General features: G+C 46.1%; 2 protein-coding genes across 2 annotated transcripts in view; both read left to right on the plus strand.

Moving 5' to 3' along the window:
* Positions 1-9,985, plus strand: part of EPHX2 (epoxide hydrolase 2) — a 33,677-nt gene extending 23,692 nt beyond the window's left edge. Inside the window, exons 12-19 of the mRNA XM_080926461.1 lie at positions 1,406-1,517; positions 5,716-5,790; positions 6,204-6,237; positions 7,428-7,530; positions 8,197-8,266; positions 8,996-9,076; positions 9,404-9,462; positions 9,604-9,985. Coding sequence (XP_080782587.1) covers positions 1,406-1,517; positions 5,716-5,790; positions 6,204-6,237; positions 7,428-7,530; positions 8,197-8,266; positions 8,996-9,076; positions 9,404-9,462; positions 9,604-9,682 — 613 coding nt within the window. The 3' untranslated portion in view covers positions 9,683-9,985. The remainder of the gene's footprint in view (positions 1-1,405; positions 1,518-5,715; positions 5,791-6,203; positions 6,238-7,427; positions 7,531-8,196; positions 8,267-8,995; positions 9,077-9,403; positions 9,463-9,603) is intronic.
* A 4,484-nt stretch (positions 9,986-14,469) lies between these two features.
* The window catches only part of ADAM2 (ADAM metallopeptidase domain 2), a gene marked incomplete at both ends in the record, with an annotated part of 34,485 nt that continues 26,607 nt past the window's right edge, over positions 14,470-22,347 (plus strand). The window contains 5 exons of the mRNA XM_080926460.1: positions 14,470-14,542; positions 14,886-14,962; positions 18,368-18,423; positions 19,413-19,491; positions 21,824-21,900. Of these exons, the coding sequence (XP_080782586.1) occupies positions 14,470-14,542; positions 14,886-14,962; positions 18,368-18,423; positions 19,413-19,491; positions 21,824-21,900 (362 nt within the window). The remainder of the gene's footprint in view (positions 14,543-14,885; positions 14,963-18,367; positions 18,424-19,412; positions 19,492-21,823; positions 21,901-22,347) is intronic.

The raw sequence follows: 22,347 nt of genomic DNA on the forward strand, positions 1-22,347 counted from the left end.
TGTGTTCTCAGCATTTAGGAGGCTGACACAGAAGGATTTTAACTACAGGTTACGGGGGGAAGAGAGGGAGAGACCGGACAGAATTCTGTCCAAGACTGAGTGACCATTCACACCACCTCCTCGGCCTTGGTTTCTTCAACTCCAAAGTTACAACTAGAACCTGTAGCCAGACCCACATCCTGATATGCTGTGTGGTCTACAGCTCCCATGGCATGGCCACTGCCACACATCTGTAGTCATTATTATCAGGGCTCTGTTGGGAGCTTTGGGGTAGCCTGCACCCTAGCAGGTGAAGTGGACCTCACGGCCACCCACAGTTGAGCTGGAAAGCTGGTTAGCGCCCCGCCTCAGTGTCGGGGTGAGAGGGACATAGACAACAGCCTCTGCACACCACAGCTAATGCCCTCACTCCTCACGTGGTGAGGCCTGGAAGAACGGAACCAGAGAGTGCTCCACTCAGTCAGATGCAGCCCACTTCACACAGGGTTTCCTCAAAGACTGAAAATGAACCTGGCATTTGCTAAAACATAACATGAGCCTCCTTTCTCTGTCTCTATCGTGTTTCCTTGAGACAGGGTGTCTCCCTGAACTCTGGCTTTTTCAGCTAGTCTGCCTGGGGAGTTCTCTCCAGATCTGCCACTCTCTGCTCCCACAGTGCAGAAGGTTGCAGGCTTTTTACATGGGGCCTAGGGATTCAAACTCACATCTTCATGTTACTCACTGAGCTACCTCTCCTGATCCCTTGTATAACACTTATAAAGTGAGTATATTGCTGCTACACACACACACCTTTCTTCCCTCTTTCTCCTGTTTTGTTTAAACTGAAAATAAAATTCTGATTAAAAGATTCAACATATGAACACATTCTGTTGAAAAAAAGTCAACAGGAATATAGCCAGAAGCATGGCATGTAGCTTAAAGACGGCCGTATGTGTTGTTTTACTCAATTTAATCTCTTCCCAACAAAAATCTGGAACATTTTACTGGCCAAAAAGAGGTTTTGCCCAAATAGACTTGAGTGAGACATCCCAGCATGCCCTGGTCTCCAGTTCCTCCCATGTTCAGTCTTAGGCTCCCTAACCTTTATTTCTGTAGGGATTGATTCCAATTACTCCCAGAAAGGTGTGTGTGTGTGTGTGTGTGTGTGTGTGTGTCTGTGTGTCTGTGTCTGTGTGTGTGTCTGTGTGTCTGTGTCTGTGTGTGTGTGTGTTCCCACATATGCATACATGGGTAACCCCACTAGGTTTGGAATCAGAGTTCTAACGCCATCTATTCTCCCACCCACCTCCACAATGAGGCTTCCTGTCATTTTCCCACTTCGGCTTCCTTTGGCCCGGAATGTTCTTTCTGAGCCATGTCTGTCTCCTCGACAGGCTCGTGGTTTTAATGTTGTTTATCCCTGCAGGGCCGTGGCCAGTCTGAACACTCCGTTCATGCCACCGAACCCAGAAGTGTCACCCATGGAAGTTCTCAAAGCTATCCCAGTTTTTAATTACCAGCTGTACTTTCAAGAACCAGTAAGTGTGGGACACCAAGAGTGATGACGTCAGTGTTCTTCCTCCCTCTTCCTCCTTCTCTTCTGCTCCCTCCTTCCCTCCTTCCCTCCCTCTTTCAGTTTGTCTCTGCTTCTTAAATATTCTGAAGCATTAGTTAGAAATGACTTTGCAAACAGGCTCAGGCAGACTGATCCAGTGGGTTCTTTGTGAGTAGGTGAACATTCCTCGGTGTCTGTCTAGGCGGCCGTAGGCTGAGGAGCAGGAGATGGTGCCAGGCTGGCTCCTGCTGCTTCTGCGATGTGGGGAGCAGGGTACTGAGTACCCACTTGAGACTTTTGGTCTCAGGCTCTTGCCTTATACCCTGCTCTTGACAACCGAGCCTTGTGAAATGGCACCGAATACCAAAGAGCCCCACAACAGGCATGTTGAAGGAGTGTGGGATTGTTCCACAAAAGATGCCTTTCACAGAAAGCCCTGGACTATGGTGATCCTTGTGATGGGGTCTGACACTACATTTGACAGGGGCTTTCTGAGAACCCCAGAAGTCACATGATCAGAGATAACAAGAGTCCATCCCCAATGCACTCTAACCAATGAACTACACAGCTGAGCACCAGCTAAGCTGTACTGTGGACTTCTGAACCGAGCAGGCACCTTGCTTGCCACTTCCTTGTTTTAGCAAGTCTGGAATTCTCCCAGAAGCCATGACTCCTTCAGGAATCCCCCCTTCCTCAAGAAGCCCTGCTTCCTTCCACCACCGCAGAACAGCTCTACCTCCTTGATCCCACGCTGCTGTGTGTGTGATCCTGGTTCACCTTGAGGGCCAGATCTCACTTGGCTCTTGCAGCGTTGGTGGGTGGCCCTGGAGTACAGTAGGGCTAAATCAATGTTCTCAGAAAGGAGGACCCTACAGCCACATGCATAAAGCCACGTGGTCCTCAGTCCTTGAACACTTGACGAGGTCATCTTGTTTGGTACTGCACATCATGCCCCTGGAGGTAGGTTGAGTCTGTATCTTTGCCCTTGCAGGGAAGAGGTGAGGATATTGATCATCCTCCCCATGCTGAATTCGCAGCTGGAGAGTTTTGATGAGTGCCATGTCGGCTTGTTAATGATGAGCCCACTCCTGTGTAGGCTGCGGTTACAGTGAAGAATCAATGCTCGCCTTCTGCAAGGTGATGAATGCCAGGCAGGAAATAGCACTGAGAGGCTGTAGATCCACAGTGATGGATGAGAGCCTGCCCGGCCTGTGAGTCGACCTCAGTCAGGATTCTTATTGATCGTGAGCCGACCTCACCCCAGAAGCAGCTGCTGGCGGTGAGCACATTTCAGGGTCAGGGATCTTGATGAGACTCTCTCTCATCTACTGCTTAGAAGAGTAAACAGAAGCCAAGAGCCGGTGAGACTCAGAGAACACACAAGTAAATACTTCTGCCCACCAAGGGGAAAAGTCTATCGGGACGGTGGGGAGAGGGGATAAAGGTGGGGACCAGAACTGGAGAAGATAAGAGGGCTTGTGTTCTGGGGTACGCACAGAAAGGCTTCGTTTTCACAATAAACAAATGTTCTGTCAGCCTTGCTAGGAAGGAACATTTCCTTCTGTGTCCTGAGCCCAAGATGACCTTTAGAATCTAACACATGTGGCCCAAGCCCAGTACTGACACTCATGAGCTGATATGGTTTACTGCGGTGGTATCACTGTCGGGTGGTTTGTGTAGTACATAGTTCATGTTTGTGACTGACAGAGAGACACAGTTGAGGTTAAACTCAAAGGTGCAAGGTGCGTGTGTTGAGGCCTCAAGCAGGTGGGGTCCATGAGCGGCTCTGCTGCTCTTGTTTGGGCTGCCTTTGAGGAAGGGGGGGGCATCTTCACAGTGATTTCGTTTTCTTGGGCGACATTCTCGACTCTTGGCCAAATGGAAATAGAAGCGAGGGCGGGAAGTGAGGCTCTCTTTTCTCTTCCTGTTCCCTTCATTTTCTCAGTCTCATCCTGCCTCGGGCAGTTCCCCAGCCCCACATGCGTCTCGCCTTGCTTCATCCTGATTTTTTCTTCCTATTGACAAAGAAAGGCAATAGTGAGTGTTCAGGAAACGCTCGATGGATGGAAAAGAGGGCAGGTGAGGGTGCAAAGAAGGAATATGACCGAGATGTTGACTCCAGCCAGGCTTTCAAAATCTTGTTGTTGTTGTTATGTTGTTTGGTTGGTTTGGATTTTTTTGTTGATGGTGGTGGTAGTTGTTTTTGTTTTTGTTTGTTTGATTGGTTGGGTTGTTTGTTTTGTTTGTGTGTTTGTTTTGCGAGCTCCTGTGTGTCTGATGGAAAGTTCACCTTTTTCATGTACCAGCAAGGTGGGAAAAATCATTAGCCATAGGAGTGCCCTTGTTATTGGTCCTGTTTTGTGCTCGTGTTATTTCTGGGCAGCTGTAGGAACTGCATGATGTCATCAGCTGTGGTCACTATTGGCTAGTGCTCTCTGTGTCTCTGTGGCCCAGTCAGACCTTTGGCTTCTGTTCTTTACCAACTTTAGACTTCATGTTTGGCTGAAGCTCATGAGTATATGGACGGAAAGATGGTTAGTGTATGCAAGATGGTATGTGACCCTCTCTGCCTGGGGCAAGGACTATCATCTGTGCCTAGGGTATGGGTCCACTGGAGGATGTTGCTAAGGACCTGCATTCTAAGCATCTCCCCAGATGAGGAGATGTTCCCAAAGCCAAGCCTGGATCGACAAGACCCGTAATCAACTCACCAATGATTTATTGAGGATTTAGCAAAAGTGAGACTCTTACCCACAAAAGGTAATGCACACTACCCAGTTCTGTGGTAACTCCAAGATGTTCTAGAATTTCTGAAGGCTAATGTCCTAGTTAGGGTTTTACTACTGTGCACAGACACCATGACCAAGACAACTCTTATAAGAATAACATTGAACTGGGGCTGGCTTATAGGTTCAGAGGCTTAGGCCATTATCATCAAGGTGGGAAGCATGGCAGCATCAAGGCAGGCATAGAGCAAGAAGAACTGAGATTTCTACATCATCTGATTCATCTGAAGGTTTACAAACTGAGCTGTCTCTCTAGCCCTCCCGTGGGAGAGGCATGTCACATGCAATTCTTACCAAGGTTATTCATCCTCTGGGCCAGCAAGGCTATGCTTCCCAGCTCTTTCCTCGAGCCTCGTCCCCTTTCCTCCATCTGCACAGCCAAGTCCTACTCATGGTCCAGCTCCAGTGTTCCCAGTAAAAACAAGCTGTTACTTTTTGGGCAATCAGGGTCAACTGTCACTTGCTTTTTGGTCCTTGCTGCTTATTCATAATGTGTTTGCCACCTGCCCGATCTCCCCCCTACCCCAAACTCTTTAGCACATCGTGAAATTAGACAGTATTTACAAGATGAATTGTGCCAAGAAACTCCAGATGTAATATTTATGATATTTAACTCTATTCACAATGGACAACCCCGCCTCTGCATTGCAGGGGCAACTCTGTTTTGCTGTAGATAAACTCCTAATTGTGTGTGTTAGATTTAAAAGGGTGATTCAGAGGAGAAGTAGAAGAGACAGTTCTGTACGTCTGTGTTCCCCTCTACCTACTCGTTCCTCGTTCCTGCAGCCTGGCATCTGGACCGCAGGGAGTTTAAGAGCTTGCCGTAGCCTATAATAGATAAGCAATTACTTGTAATAACACTCTGAAGAGACAGAAGAACCTGGTAATTTATCGCCACCAAGGACATGTGTCCCAGCTCCTAACAAAGGAAATTCGATGCCCTGTCCTTGCGAAGATAGCCCTGATGGCTTTCTAAAAGTCTGTAGCGACTTAGGACCAAATTGAAGGTGGTTGAAGGTCCTACAGTCAGTTGAGAATTGTTAAAGGAAGCTAGGAACAGAGCTCACTACTTACGTCCTCAGAGCCTGGCCACCACCTTAAATCTATATCAGCCTCTTTGATCACTGCAAGTCATACCTCATGGCAGGAATCTGGGCATTACCCATAGACCCACCTCCTGGAAGCACCCCTGTTAGTATCTTATATTCTGCTTTAGACTTTTTCTGGCACAGATATCACAATAAAAAATCCAAGAAACGTACTTCTAATAAAGTGTTAAATGAACTAGATGGGAACATAAGCTAAGGCCCCCTGGTCTTTGGTCAGATGGGAGGAGGCTATGGTCTCCAGGGCATCTTGAAGGGATCTTTAATTTTGCTTTCTTGACTGTCTTAGGGCGTGGCCGAGGCTGAACTGGAAAAGAACTTGTATCGGACTTTCAAAAGCTTCTTCCGAGCCAATGATGAGATGGTAAGAGGTGGGAGATGGGCTGTGTGTGTGTGTGTGTGTGTGTGTGTGTGTGTGCATGTACATCTGTGTTCATGTATATGTGTTCATGTTTCTGTGTGTATGTGTGTTCAAAATGTGCATGTGTGTGTGTGTGTGTGTGTGTGTGTGTGTGTGTGTGTGTTATAATTTTGGTTTGTGAGCTTATCTTTAGTGACATTTAACCTGTACCAACTTTATTTGTTCTACATTCTTCAGCAGTACCGACCCAGGCTCACTTCTCTGCTTCATGCCACAGAAGTTTCTAGATCATACAAACTGTGGAAATTCAAATCTGTGTACCTGCAAGGGCAGGCCTCTGATGATGGGATCGTAGGGACGCCTTTCGGTTTGCTCTGAGTGCCTCACAACATCCTCTCTAACTTCTCTTTTCACAGGGTTTCCTCACTGTGCATAAAGCCACTGAAATGGGTAAGAGGTACTCCTGGGAGGGAGGGGACAGCAGGACCACATCTGCAGAATGCTAATTCGAATGGAGTCCTGTCCCTTCTGCCTGGGAGGAAGCCCTAAGCTTGCCTTGCTGTTCTGAGCTTCAACATGCCCAACAAAGGTCCCCTAATGATTAATGGTGTGACCCTAGTCTACCCCTTAGGGAGCTGAGTGCTAAAGTCCTATGACGCTTTGAGGACTTGGACAGAGTATCTGGAACAAGCCTCTGATGGTGGAATTGTAGGAATGCCTTTAGGTTTCCTCTTAGTAGTCACCTTTCTCGTAAGGACCCCACCCAGGAAGGAGAGTTGGCTGCGGCACACACCAGTGTGTTCGAGGCAGATTGCACTAGATCCCACCTACATCTCCACCGGCCCTTCCACCCCAATGTCCCGTTCTGGTCACTGCTCCCGCTCCTAGGATCATCTCAGTCACCCTGATAAGCCCACTCCTCCCCGAGGCCCCCACATCCAGTGCTGACCCCACAAATGCTTGCTTCACCCCAACACTGTCTTCTAGCCATTATTCATTTGTATCTTAATAACAATGATATCTTAATAATAATCTGTATCTTCATTACAACTAGAAAAAATGAGCCTCAGAAGGTTGGTGAGCTGGGACCTGACCCTAGCTAGAGCTCTTCTCTGAAGATACCCACCTCCTTGCCTACCTTCTTTTCTTACTCAGCCCCTTACTAGTTTGTTGATTTCATGTTCTGGGTGCCTGGCTGGGGAGGCCTGGGCTGGGGTGTTACCCACAGAGACCTCAAGGTTGTCCAGGGAGGCAGATCAGCAGTAATATGCAGGTGGGAGGGGGTGCTCCGATAGGACCAGGGCCCAACAGGACAGGAGCACCAGTTGGTCTCCAACTCCTTGACATTTACCATCAAGGCTTGAAGAATAAAAATGATGTTTGTCCCCAGGGCACCCCAGGACAGTGTCTTCCAGGAAGACACTGCATACCTCGGAAGACAACACGGTGCTCTATAATGAGACCCCCACACAGTAGGGCAGAACCAAGCCCTAAGGAACTCAATGGAGAAAGGGCAGATGGGCAGACATAAAGGACATGAAGCCTTCACTCCAAATTCAGATGGGGCAGTATCAGCAGGGAATGGTAGCTTTAGAACTAGTGGCCCACAGCGGGAGAGGACACAGGTGTCTTTTTGGCAGGGGGGATCCTTGTGAATACTCCAGAAGACCCCGGGCTCAGCAGAATTACTACTGAGGAGGAAATCCAGTTTTACGTACAGCAGTTCAAGAAGTCTGGCTTCAGGTAAAAAATAAGGGAACCCCAGACAGAGTGGAGGGCTGGTCTGCCGTTGGGAGGGTGGAGGTGGTACCCCCACCACAGCCACTGTGAGCTCCACAGTGCAGGAGGCTCACTGCCTGTGGTGTGGAGCTTCCTCTGGGGTTTCTGGCGTGTTTCTTTCCTGTGGATGTTGGCTTCCCTAGAAGGCAGAGGTTTTTAACTGACTTGTGGCCAGCACTCCTCCAAGAACTGGGGAAGTTCTGCATTCTGTCCTCAGAGAAGCAAAAGCCATGTGAATGAACCCAAATGTGATGCCTTCTCATTACCTTTCATCCACCATGTTCCTTCTCGCTGAGCTTCCTGGGGCAGGAGAGTGGCTTCTGGGTGTGAATGGGCTGCCCCAAGTTCCACCCTCTGGTTCATATCTTGAAGATGAGGACCCCTGTAGGGTCAGCTTCTGTTTGCCCCCAAATCCTGTCAGAGCACCAGCCTGGTGGCAGGGTCTGGTAATCGGCCTTGCTGAGGAAGCAGGAGCTGTGGACAGGCAACGTGTGTCTGGGAATCCTGCTCATGTGTCCTGCAGCACTCGCTGCCCCTGACACAGTTGTCTCTGGATAGTGTGGGTCGATGAGGGCCAACAGTGCCAAGTCCTGGGTGTTGACCTGTGTTACTGTCTGACCCCTTCCTCAGAGGTCCTCTGAACTGGTATCGGAACATAGAAAGAAACTGGAAGTGGAGCTGTAAGGGAGTGGGAAGAAAGGTGAGCACTGTGACCCCCTGTTACACACGCACCCCACCCCCGCCCCACACACCTCACACACACACACACACACACACACACACACACACAACAGTCACACATATACAGACACAGACTTTACACAAAAACATCAAACACACACACAACAGTCACACATATACAGACACAGACTTTACACAAACACACACACATACATACAGTGCCCTCAGAGCCCAGAAGAAGGCATCATAGTGACAAGAAATGGAGTTACAGATGGTTGCCAGCTGCCACGTGGGCACTGGGAACCGAATCCACGTCCTTGGAATAGAACCTGGATCTTCCACATGAACGGCAAATCTCTGAACCTCTAAATCATCTCCCCATCTCCTGGCACGGCTTTTTAAATCAAAAGGAGATTTGTTTTTCATCCAAGGATATCTGTCTTCCTTCCTGGTGGCATTGAATCAGCTTTATGAGTTAGCTGAGATTCATACAAGGTCAGCTCCTCCCACCCTTTTAACACACATGCACACACACACACACACACAGAGCGCACTGCATTGCTAGATCCGATTCTGATGAACCATCTCTGAAGAGCTTGGTGGAGGCAGAGGACAGGACAGGGCAAACATCTTCTCATGAGGTGGGGGTGGGGGCTGTTAGTGACAGGTACCCAAGGCATCTTTCTCTGGGCACAGATGGCATCGGGGTACCTGAGTGACAGTTTCCCTTACTACCTGTTTTCCCCAGATCCTGGTCCCTGCCCTGATGGTCACAGCTGAGAAGGACATTGTACTCCGTCCTGAAATGTCCAAGAACATGGAAAAATGGGTAAGAGCTTTACCATGCGTGGTGGGTATCAGGGTGTCCCTCGAAGAGAACACTGGTGCCCCGTGGAGGACATCCCCATGAGGCAGGATGGAGGTCAGCTAAACATCTGCCCTGACCCAGCTTCCCTCCCTCTCCCTACACTGGTAAGGTCTCCCTGTCACTCCTCCTTCCCATCCTGAATAACACAAGGGTCCTCCAGAACTGGTCTATGGGAAGCATAGAGGACGGGGTCCCCTCCCAGATGGGCTCTGCCGTGCGCTGCACTGACCCCAAACAAGCCCTATCAGCGCTCCGCTGCTTATCTTTCGGCATGGGCTTTTCTTTCAGATCCCCTTCCTGAAAAGGGAACACATCGAAGACTGTGGTCACTGGACGCAGATAGAGAAGTAAGGAGGCTGGGGTCCCTGGGTGTGAAGGGCATAATCCCCTGGTCACCTGACCTATGAGTGCTCAGGTGTGCCGGGCTTTCCCATCACACTGCCTTGGTGAGGTCAGCGGGTCAGACCTGCCTTTTCTCCCCCTTCCAGACCGGCAGAGGTAAACCAGATTCTCATCAACTGGCTGCAGACTGAAATCCAGAAGCCACCCGTGACCTCCAAGATTTAGCCTCTGCTGGGGACACATTTCTGGGCGTGGCCTTATCCGCAGCCAGCAGCCTCATTCTTCACCAGCCTGTGGTTTTCTTTAGATGAAAATGATCAGGAATGATGCAGTTCTAAATCCGGAAGAAAGTGTATGTCTAGTTCTTTTGAGGAGGACTGTACCATCAAAGAGATCGCACCCCAACAGGAAGGTGTGGGGCAGCCCAGTTTGTGCCTATGCAGCCAGACCCAAGCCTGCCCTTTTTGAAGCAGCTGATTGGAGAGGAGGAACCTTCATTCAATAAAGCTAACACCTCGGTGCTCTAGTTACCAGGCAACTGCTCAGAGAGGGCACTGCTTTCTGATGGACAGAAGCCTCACATGGGTTTCCAGGTGACTCACATGGGTGTCCAGGTGACCTGGACCAGCTTTGTCCAGGAAGCCTTCCTGAAGGATGCTGTGGGTGGTCGGTCTGTGAGGTTCCTGATGCACACTGGAGCTGAGTGAGCTTTGTTCCTTCTCTACCCGACCCCCCTTTACATCTCCTTCTTTCCCTTGTCACATCTAGGGAGACCCCAGGTCTCACTGATCTTGTCTTCCCCCAGTTGTCTGCCCTCTGTCCTGCTTTGGGCCCCAGAATCTCATAGAAGCAGCCTCCTAAACTGCCTACACCACCTGCTGGAGCCCAGTGAGTCGGGCCCACAGCATTGCAAAAACAAAGCAAACACACAACCAGGCTTGCAAGGTTGAAGGTCGTAACTGATGCTGGATGGGCAAAGGTCTCTAGGTTATGTAAGAAAATTCGATCGTATCCTGATGATCAGCTCTGGGGGACATTGGGCCACAGTCAAACTGCTGTAGCTTTGGCAGCCAGGGGGTTAACTGGGGCAGAGAGCGGTTCGGGTGCCACTTTTAAGTAGATTTGCTTGGAGTCTTTCCAAAGCTTTTTACTATAAAACAAGTCTTTAAAAAAAAAAAAAAAAAAAAAAAAAAAAAAAAAAAAAAAGATTTAGTTATGTATCTGAGTGCTCTGTCTGCACATACATCAGCAGGCCAGAAGAGGGCATCAGATCCCATTATTGATGGCCCTGAGCCACCATGTGGTTGTGCTGGGAATTGAACTCAAAACCTCTGGAAGAGGCGACAAGCCAGTGCTCTTCAATGGCTGAGCTGTACCATCTGTCAGCCCCAGTGTAGTCCTCTCTCTCTCTCTCTCTCTCTCTCTCTGGAAAAGGCAAGGCAGCCCCATATCCAGGGGAGGGGGATGGTGCTGCCTTCAGTGAGCTGAGATGAGTCATACCATTTGATTTCCAAAAGGAGTACCCTCTCCAAACTGAGTCTGTTAGACTGATAGAGAAGCTATTGCTATCCTAAAAGCGTAGTGAACCCATGGTTCAAGGCCTTGAGAACTGGTAAACTAGTCTGCATATTGCTCATACCAATATTATCAGCAGCATATTAAGAGAAAAAGAGTACACACTAAAACCTAAGTGCGTGAAGAGACAGAGTCACGTAAGTATTCTAAGAACAGCTATGTGTAGGGCTCTGTGGATTTGAGGCTATACTGGCCAAAGGATACCATTACAACCAAGTTCAAAGATTAAGGTTTAATCCCTAAAACGAAGCTTAAGACCTAAAAAGCACGCATTCAATGGATGAGTGAAAGAAAGTTGGCTCTTGGTGAAACATAAAACGGACAAACTCTTACGGTAAGGGGATTGGCACTCAACTGATAACTCAGGGACTAAAAAGACATTGAGTAACTGGTCTCCAGAAAGATCAGAAACAGTGAGAATCAAGATGCCGGTGGGCCTGGGGGTGTGGATAAACGAGCCACAGCAGCAACCCAGAGTGGACCCCGAAGAAGCAGAAAACCTGAGCAGGCAAACAACACAGTGGGGGTTTCAAATCAGTCGGAAGAAGAAGCTGCCGGGTGAGAAAGGCCAGGACCAAGTAGCTTTACTGCTGACAGCTACCCTGACTCCTAAGAGAACTAATATCAACCATTAAACTATCAAACATAAGTGACATCAGGAAATTCTCCAGACTCATCCAGTGAGATCAGCATTACCGACCCTGACACCAGAAGCCAACAGAGACATAAAAACTAAAGACCAATAACCTGGATGAAAGCAGATTTAAAAAAAAAATACTCAAAAAATACTAGAAAAAAATTAATAAAACGTCCACATTAAAAAGTTTATGCAACAAGTGTGGGCAAGCCAAATTCACGAGAAAAAGGAGAAATGACTAAAATTAGAAACTCTTAGGACCTAATATTAATGAAATGAGGTGTCGCTAAATAAAATACGGGGTGTGCAGAATGTGATACTTAGATCATGAAGCCAATGCAGGGGGGGGGGGAGCAGAAATTGGCACATTTAAATGACACAAGGAAAAGGCAAGTGTTTGAAAAAAATCTGTAAGCTTTCATTTTTAGCAGCTAGGAGAAAAGGAAAAAGCACAGCCAATCAAAACAAGCATCAAGTCAACAGACGGGAAATATCAACACACGAGAGAGAAATCTGACTGGGTCCTCATCATAATTTTTTAATTCAGTAACAACTGACCACTAGTAAAGAGAAAAATCATGGTATCAAGACTATTTTTTTAAAAGATCATCCGTGTAGGCTACAGCCTTTAAAAGGTTGACCTAGGAGAGAGGGATGCTTACTTTTTTTTTTTTTTTTTTTTTTTTTTTTTGCAAATACACTTCAAAACTCAGGGGGGAAATGGATAAAAACTTTCAGAAATAAAGGGGTTCACACTGGCACCGCTGGAGACCAGCTGGGTATTTTTAAGAAATTAGATCCACAGTAAAACCTGTCCTGTGACAAGGAAAAGCCTAGCTCTTAGCCCTTCTGTTCACAAATGCTGGGGGGCGGGGGTGTGGGGGACCCCACGGTATTGCACAATGAGACTGCTGCTCCAGAACCTCCACTGGGCAAGCACGGTTCTGACACAAAATCCTGGTGAGTTGTTCATGGCAGAAAAAACAAACAAACAAACAAAAACAAAAAAACGGCAATAATCTCATTAAATTTGGAGACAAAGATTCCAAAAAGATGACAAAACCTAACAGTGACACACTCAGAGGGATTTCAGTAAATTGGCTATCCATGATGAAATCCATCCACAGAAAGCTATTAAAAGCAAAGAGTACACACAGGTTTTACAGACATTACTTCCAACAAAGGGATCCATTCCCAGGCTCCTTGTACAGTGAGAGAGAAGCAAAGCAGCCCACTTAGAGACGGGGCCAGCATCTCAAGGAGGCAACTGGCAAAGAGGTCACTGTCCACGAGGGTATTTTATTTATATATGCATGTATATACATATTATATATATACACATGTGTATGCATATTATATATACAGGTATATATACACACATGGGTATATATATATATTTGCCCATACACACATGTATGTATGTATGTATATATATATATATATATATATATATATATATATGTATGTATGTATGTATATATTTGCCCATAAACACAGAAAAGTTTTTATCTGCCAGAAATAAATAAGTTCAAACTAAAAAAAAATAGAAAAAGTAAGGACAGACATTTGTTCTAGTTACATTCATTCTGTCACAGTGACAAACACCATGGCCAAAAGGAACTTAGGGAAGGAGGGGATTTATCTCGTGCACACTTCCAGGTCACAGTGCCTTAGGGGAAGTCAGGGCAGGAACTCAATTAGACAAAACAGAACAACAGAGAAATGCTGCCTGCTGGCTCACTCCCAAACCCATGTTTAGCCAACTTTCCTATACAGCTCAGAACCAGCAGCCCAGGGAATGGTGCTACCTACAGTGGGCTGTGCCCTTCTACATCAATGAACAATCAAGACCACCTCCCAACCCCCCATTCCCCACCCCCTCCGCCAAGACACACCACAGCCAATCTGATCTCAGCAATCCCTCAGATTAGACTCCCTCCTCAGGTGACTCTAGGCTGTGTGAAGTTAACAGAGCTGACCAAAGCAGTGCAGACAGAGAATCTAGAATCTTCACACATTTCTGGTGGGGTGTAAATTAGGAGCACAATCTTGAAGGATTCCTCAGAAGTATTTACAAGACATAACTCTTTGGTCTGGTGACTTTCCCCTGGGAGTAAACTCAGTAGGAATACCTCAGCATTAAACCAAAACCACACACAGGGATGTTCGTACACAATACCAAACACATGGTGCTGCGTTCAGTGTGCGGTGTGCACCAAAGGGGAACTGCTGCTGTGGATGAAACCACCCAGGGATCCAGATGTGAAGGAATACAGTGTTTCATCCTCCCTGGGGAAAGTTCAATCGAGGCAGACAAAGCTAGTCTGTGATGGTGAGACTTGTCAGAGAACAAGCCAGAGGTTTGGTGGTTTTGCCTTAGCGCTGATCTAAGTTATAGTCACACTGGTTTGGCTCCTTAAATGTTAGACTGTCCACCTATGATTGACACTATCCAAATATATGCCAAGTACTATGAGAGAGAGTCAAAAAACAAAACAAAACAAAAAGAATTGAAACTTCGCGTAAGTACGTGTGAACCTTTCTGCTGCTTGGCTGGTCCATGGATTCTGACTCCCCCGAGGGAGTTTTGCCTCCCCGGACAGCCTATCCTCCCTTTCTCCTCCTTTACTCTCAGAATTCAAGCCCAGCAAGTCCTTCAAAACCCACCAGCTTTCACGGAGCAGCACAAAAGCCTCCCAGCGCACAGCTGACCTGCCCACAGCCCTCACCTCGCGCCCCCAACTGCCCTGGAGAGGGCCAACGGCCATTCCCTGGGGCTGGGGGTCCAGGAGGCCGGGCCATGTGGCTCATCTTGCTTCTGCTGAGCGGGCTGAGTAGACTCGGCGGGCTTAGCGAGCCCCAAACCGAAGGCAGTGAGTAACAACCTGTCCTGGGGCCTTTGGGGGCCACCTTGGCTCCTCTTTCCTTCCATATTACCTTGGGCGTCCCAGAATCGCACTTAAACACCCCAGAATCGCCCCTGAACAAGCCACCAACTCACCACAGCTGAAACGCGAAACGGGTGCATGGGAGTTTCTAACAGGCTGGAGGACCCTAAGAAATGAGATAATGGGGGATGGGGTGGCCCCAGGCTTGGCTCCTCCAACCCTCCAGTTTTAGATCCGATTTCAGGTTGATGATGCTTCATGGGATAAGGATGACGGTTCTCCGTGTGCAAGGGGTGTAGCTCTGAGAAATGCCTTTTGCACCTTGCAGCTCGTGAGAAATTACACGTGCAAGTCACGGTGCCAGAGAAAATCCGGTCTGTCACAAGCGAAGGCTACGAAACACAGGTGATTAAATACCGGTTTGCTTACAACTTAGAAGGCGCACGAATATTTTTCTTGTCGAGAGGTTACCTTGATATTTCTCATCCGCGCTCACTCACTAAATTTTATAGGCATATCCTGTTTTTGCCAACATTAACAATGCTTAGGGGGGAAAATGCTGCTGATGATACTGGGTTTCTCAGCCCCATGTCCTTCGGTGCTTTTGAATATTCGCAAATTGACCTGATCCACCAAAGGCTCTTAAGATTTTTTTCTTTTGTTTGTTTGTTTTCCTGCTGGCTTTTGTTTCGTTTTAAGTACATTCTAGAATCGTTTGTGAGCTGTGTTTCTTGAAGTAGCAAACCTTTGTGGCTGGGTCACAAATGGTCTGGTCATTAAATGCTCATATGCCCTTGGCATTTCTCTGTCGGTAGCTCTGTAGAGTGAAGCTTGTAAATTTTTATACATTCTTTTGAAAAGGAATGTGTGTGTTTATGAAACTTCAATCCTTAAGTTAAAGGGGCCATTTAAAAAAAATAGTTGTTTTCTTTTTCATTAGAAAACAAACAAGAATTCAACTTGGGATGGCTTACCAGTATTGATTTGTAACATGCAGACTTCAAAATAAAAAAGCAATTGTCTTAGCTGTAAAATTCAAAACTCAGATTGTCTCTCTTGGTAATGCATGCCTATTACCCTGTAAGGAACCTGCTGGCTCCTCTGAAATAAAGAGGCTGTTGTAGTTACTGTCTCAAGGGACACAGGGCACATTCACAATTAGTGTGCTTAGCAGAGACTAGAGATCCTAAGAGGAAGATACTTAAAGTGTAAGTGGGTGAAACTCACAGAAGAATAAAGTGCCAACTGCAAGTGTGAAACTCACAGGCAGAGACTACAGTGTGATACACAAATGGCCAATGGAAAGGGAGAAGACCAGAACTCAGCTGGAGCAACTGGAAGTCTGGAAGGGGAAAGGAGCATGATTTTATTCATTGAAACATTGTTTTTAAAATGGAGTCCTTGGATCAGGTTTATAAAATGAAGCAGGAAAGAAGAAGGAGAAAAGAAAAAAAACCCTAACTCTTTGACACATCTGAATACCAGGGGGAGGGAGGGCTGGAGAGATGGCAGGGGGTTAAAGAATACTTGCTCAGTCTTGAGGATGACAGCCCAAAGCCCAGCGCCCAGCGCCCAGGACAGGTTCCTGGCCTCTGTGTGCGGGTGCTCACAGATGCATTATTTAACTAACTAATTAATTAAATCATCTACAAAAGGCACACCGTGAGAGCTTTTTAATAAGTGAACAAATAGGCCTGTTAGCAGGAGTGAGAGAGGAATAAAACAAATGCATTGGGGCTAGAGAGATGGCTCAGGGGTTAAGAGCAATGGCTGACTGCTCTTCCAGAAATCCTGAGTTCAAATCCCAGCAACCACATGGTGGCTCACAACCATCTGTAATGGGATCTGATGCCCTCTTCTGGTGTGTCTGAAGACAATTACAGTGTACTTATATATAATAAATAAATAAATAAATAAATATTAAAAATGAACAAAAATTTAAAAAATAAACAAATGCTTTCTTTGCTCCCTAGTTTTTAATAAATTTTGATTATATACTCATTTACTAAAATGAAATATCTTTCAGACATGGAACATATTAATGATTTCAGACTAAGTCAGCATGGTGACTCGTGTCTGTAGTCCCAGCACCTATGAGGCTGAGGCACGGAAGGTCACTCTAAGTTTGAAGCCAGCCTGGCCCGCATTAGTAAGTATCAGGCCAGCTAGGACCACAGGGTGACAACTTGTCTAAATAAATAAGCAAACAGAGAAATAAATAACAACAAAAAAAATCCAAGTTAATAGTGGAGAACATTGTTAAAATAATGCGCTTCAGGGGCTGGAGAAAAGGCTGTGTTTAAGAGCTGGTTGTATTTGGTTTTACATGTACTTTATGCTCATTGTAACTAGTACGTTTTCAATGCACACTATCAAGCCTTTTAAAAAAAAATCAAGTACTGACAAAAATATACATTTATATACATTCATATAGTTTAAAAATTCTTTTAAAATATGTACATTTATCTGTTTTTTGTAAATAAATTTGTTTAATTAAAAAAAAAAAAAAAAAAAAAAAAAGCCGGTGCCGCTCTGGAGTTTGGTAGCCAGCAACTCTGTTAGGGGATTCAACCATCCACAAGTCCAGCTCCAGAGGATCTGGCGCCATCTTCTGGCCACCTATGGTATTGCATACATATGTATGCACCACCTAACATACAGAATTTTTTTAATTTTAAATCTTTTAAAATATTTGTTTTTATTTTTATTATTTCATGCATGAGTGCTCTGCTGCATGAACACCTACATGCTAGAAGAGGGCATCAGATCCCTTTATAGATGGGTGTGAACCACCATGTGGGTGCTAAAAACTGAACTCAGAACTTCTGGAAGAGCAGCCAGTGCTCTTAACCACTAAACCCTCTTCCCAGCCCTTTACATCTTTTTTTAAAAAGAAGAAAACTAAGCAATATTCTTTTCTTTTTGTAAGCAGCTTTTAAAGATTTATTTATTTATAGTTATAATTACACTGTTGCTATCTTCAGACACACCAGAAGAGGGTGCCAGATCCCATTACAAATGGTTGTGAGCCACCATGTGGTTGCTGGGAATTAAACTCAGGACCTCTGGAAGAACAGCCAGTGCTTCTAACCGCTGAGCCATCTTTCCAGCCCTTTAAATCTCTTTTAAAAAGAAGATACCAAAACAATATCATTTTCTGATCACAATCAGGTAAATGTGCACATCCAGTTGCAAATGTTTGAAATTTACTGTTTTTGTTTACTGATTAGGTTTTTTTTTTTTTTTTTTTTTTTTGAGTCCTGGTGATTGAGCTAGGTTATGTTTAAATTAAGTAACCTTGCAAACGCACCAGGTTGTCAATAAAGATTCTCCATCTGCAGCACACCTATCGCCGCTTTGCACGCCACTGTAAAACAAATTAAATCTAATTCTCAGTAATAGGCTGAATGGATAAACTCGGTCATCCTCGGAAAGTGAACTGTCACACGGGGGAGCAGTGTTGGAGACAGATGGGTTGGTAACAGTGAAAGTCACAGGGCTCGCAGCCCTGCGGACTGTGTCTGAGACTCTGCTTTAGGCAGGTAGACCGTGTACCTATGGAAGGATAAAACGTATGGAAGTCAACATTTATGCAAAACAAACCACTGTTTAAATATATATTCACAACCAGCGTGACCATAAATGGTAAGCATAAGGCTTAGCCTCCGGGCCAGCTGGGCTATCAGAGGGCTGTGCTCTACTGGGGGGCCATGACACCATCCTCAAATAGTATCAAAAAGTAGATTTACTTTATAACTCCCACATCCTATTTTTTTTATTTTTATTTTTTTTACTATATTCTCCTTCCAGGTGACCTACAATCTCAAAATCGAAGGAAAAACATACACCCTGAACCTAATGCAAAAGTAAGTGACTGTCACATCATGTCAGCCATCTTACTCTCACTCCCTACTGTGGCTAGTAATTACCTACACTTCAATGACTTTATGTCCAGGGCTTTTCTAGTTATGGGGTATTCATCTGTCCCCTTGTTTTCCTTCAGAGAAGAAAAAAAAATCTTCCCATGTAGCCAAGGCTGACCCAGTACTCATTAACTCCCCACCCCCTCTCCCCGGTGCTGGGGTCATAGGCCCACGCAGCTGCCGCGCCTCGATTTGTGCTTCCCCATTCCCCACCTTTGTGTTGAAAAGATTGGGAAGTCTCTGAGACAAATCTCACCCCTCCACCCAGCATGAGAAATTTCCCCTTATGCTACACTTTTATTTAACCGTTGTTACTTCTAAGATTCAGGCTTTGGCTCTACCTTCCCATGTGTGTGTACCCACCGTTCTGAACCCCGCTTCGTGAGTGTCACCTCCTCTGACCCTTTCCTACCTCTCTCTGGGACATGGGGGGGGGCTTTCTTTGGAAATGGTTTATTTCCCATGATCCTCTCCCACATGTCTTTGGGACATGAAGGCTTTGGGAATGACTTGGTGACTGCTTCGGCCTGATCCTTCGGGGTCTTTCCATGGGGCTCAGCACATCTACCCATCCTTCATCCCAGCGGCTTAGCAATACAGGGGCTGCTGGGGGCTAGGGACTCGGTTCTCAACTGCTTGTAGGGTAGTTTAGTTACGTATTTGTGTCCAGCATGGTCTGTAACAGGAAGTCTCCTTCCGTCCATGGCCTGTGCTTCTGCATCTTTGTCTACTTGGTTGCCAAAAGAAAGACAATATCACTTGAGTGTCTTTCAAACAATAGCTCTGACAATGTATGGGAAACTTTACAGAGGTAAAAGATGTGTTTCTGCAAACCCACCTAGAGATAATAATGTCTGGTAATAAACTTTTTAAGAGTAAAACCTGTGAGAAGCAATTTTTCCATTAAGTGCATTTTCTCCTGGCTTTTGCAGAGCATTCTTGCCTCCCAACTTTAGAGTCTACAGTTACGACAACGCAGGAGTCATGAGGCCCCTTGAGCAGAAGTTTCAGGTATGAGCTCCGTCTGGCTCTGCCCGGGAGGTATGGTCTTGGGGCACAAAGATGTCCTCCTCAGCTCTGACACAAACTTACTCATCTCCTTTTGGTGACATGTGCTCAGCCCACTAAGTAGGCGATTACTAAACTGAATCAGACAACAATGTTTCCCAATGGTGCACACGTGGTCATGTGTGAAAGTCAGGATTTGAATCAGGGAAGGAATATCTGGGAAGACATGGGAACCCCAAGCTGTTCTCTGAAGTTTTTGCCCAAGGACCAAATGAGAACACATAAGCTTTCAGGAACATCTAGGAAAATACTATATTTTCCACCCATTTGAAACACTTGGCGCTTTGTTTAGTGATGTCTACATTGGAAAGTGGAGGGTGGAGAGTAACCGAAATGTCGGTCAAACCACAGAACTATCCCATGTCTGAAATGCATTTTATTATTGCCATTGCCCTGCCCTGTGCTTGCTACCTCCTCTCCCTCCTCCTCTCCCTCCTCCTCTCCCTCCTCCTCTCCCTCTTCCCCTCCTCTTTCTCCTCCTTTCCCTCCTCCCCCTCCTTCTCTTCCTCCTCCTCTCCCTCTTCCTCTCCCTCCTCCTCTCTCTCTCTCCTTCCTCCTTTCCCTCTTCCTCCTCCTCTCTCTCTCCCTCTTCCTCCTTCTCTCCCTCCTCCTTTCCCCTTTTTTCCCATTACATTTTCATTTTCTAGATAGTAATGCCATCACTTTTAGAGGCTAAGATTTTAACAAATACTAGACGTGGTCCTTGTGGCTTGGTATCCTTTTCTGCTGCTGTGGTAAGAACACCCAGGCAAAGGCGACTAAAGGGTGAAAGGCGTGTTCTGGCTCCTGGCTGAACTTCATCATGGTGAGGAAGCTGGAGTTTGAAGCTGTTCATGTTACATCCACAGTTAGAAACGGAAAATGAAGATGGGTGCATCCTACCTCTTGGTTCCCTTTCTTCATTTATAAAGCCCTGCATCCCAGCGGGGAGGAGTGATTGCCCACAGTGGATAGGTATCCCCAATTCAATGAACAAAATCATAGTTCCCAGAGACTGATGGCTGAGAGTAAAGGTTATACACCATCACACCAGCTAATATTTTTAATCACGTATTGGTCATGTTTGATGATGCAAATCAAAATACTTGTGAATCTTTGAAGAGTTTTAAGTCTTAAGCTTGGAACCCCAGCTCAGTGATAGAGTTCTTGCCTAGCATGCATGAGGTCTTAGGTTCACATCCCAGCACTATAAGAAATAAACTTCAAACATCTTCAGTCTTGTTCTAGTAACTGGTCCAGAGCCAGCATCACAGGGCTTAGCTTCTGCCAGATTCCCTTGCCAGCCACAGATTATCATCCTACCCCAGAGAGATCACTGTTCAGTTCCACAAAGCCAAAGACAGATGCTAGACTGTATTTCACCTGCCCAGTTTATCCAACTGGGACCCTCACAAATTCTCAGCTCACCTCCTGGGGGAAGTCACACAGCATTCACACAGTCTGGGCCCCGGGCCTCTCTCTGCCTCTTCCATGGTCCAGTGCTTTCTATCAGGGCTACTGCTGGTGGGTGGGTCACTTACCATGGACACTACACAAAGACTAGATATTGTCATCTGATCAGGTTGGATCCAGATGGATTCTGCCCACCCTTCCCTGAAGAGGAATTTTCATTCTGTAAGCTTCCTATCCTCAGAGACAGACAAGATGTGGGGGGGACTGAGGTGGGTGGGTGGAGACAGCCACTGAAAAACACGTGACTCTCCCTGTCATGTTACATCATCAGCTCAAGGGCTGGTACCGGAATCCCTCCTGAGCATGCATCTTGGGACCTCTTTCTGTATCTTTTTCTCTTCCAAGGCTTGCTTCTCTTTTCCTCAGAAACCCTGGCCACCTCCCTGAACCTGGGAGATGGGGGTGTGGAGAGGAGCCCTTGCAGCAGAGCCTTGGAAATCCACTTAGTGAGATGCTCATTGGACGTAGTGGCCCTGTTCCTGGGGTTATCATTGCTTCTGTGAGAGGGTTCTGCAGGAGCCAATATAGCAGCACACGCAAAATACTCTTGAAAAAGAAGTTCCCTTTTTGATTCATTTCACTTCTCTAACGTGCATAGTGAGACACTTTCTCAGAGAGGACAGAGACCGAGAGACCATATGAAAATATAGCCATAAGGTCACTTTTGAGAATTGTGCGTCTCTTTACTCACTGATCTTACAGATCTGCTTTGGAAACAACTGGTATTTTACACACACACACGCACATAGCTGACGATTTTGAGTATTGATAACGTTATGTTTACCTCGAGGGATATATTGTTTACTTTATCTTTGTGTTTCAGAATATCTGCTACTTCCAAGGATACATTGAAGGTTATCCAAATTCTATGGTGATTGTTAGCACATGTACTGGACTCAGGTTGTAATACATAACTGTATATAAAATGGTGTTTTTTTTAAATTAGTGTGTGTATGCTTGTAAGTGTGTAGAACGCAAAATGGCTTATACATGGAAATTATTTTAAATGGTAGATTCTATCCTCATACTGAATTTAAGTTGTTTGTAAATTTGGAGTTGGTAAATGATTCTCAGAGTTTGTTTATTTGTTATTTTTATGTGTATGTGAGCGTGGCTGCACGGGTTCTGGACTAGTACAGCGTAGCAACAGGAGGCTGCCGGAGCTGCCGTGTGCAGCTGGGAACCAAACTCTGGTCCCCTACATGAACAGGAAGTGCTCTTATCCACTCTGCCATTTCTCCAGCCCCACGGAGGTCATAGAATAGCTGGAAGGTCCCAATCTCATCACTATTGAGTGCCACTCAGTTTGTGACTCTCCAGTAGCTCAGGAGGAGTTAATGACCTTGT

This window comes from Micromys minutus (genome assembly GCF_963924665.1).
Source record: "Micromys minutus genome assembly, chromosome: 12".
Classification (NCBI taxonomy): domain Eukaryota; kingdom Metazoa; phylum Chordata; class Mammalia; order Rodentia; family Muridae; genus Micromys; species Micromys minutus.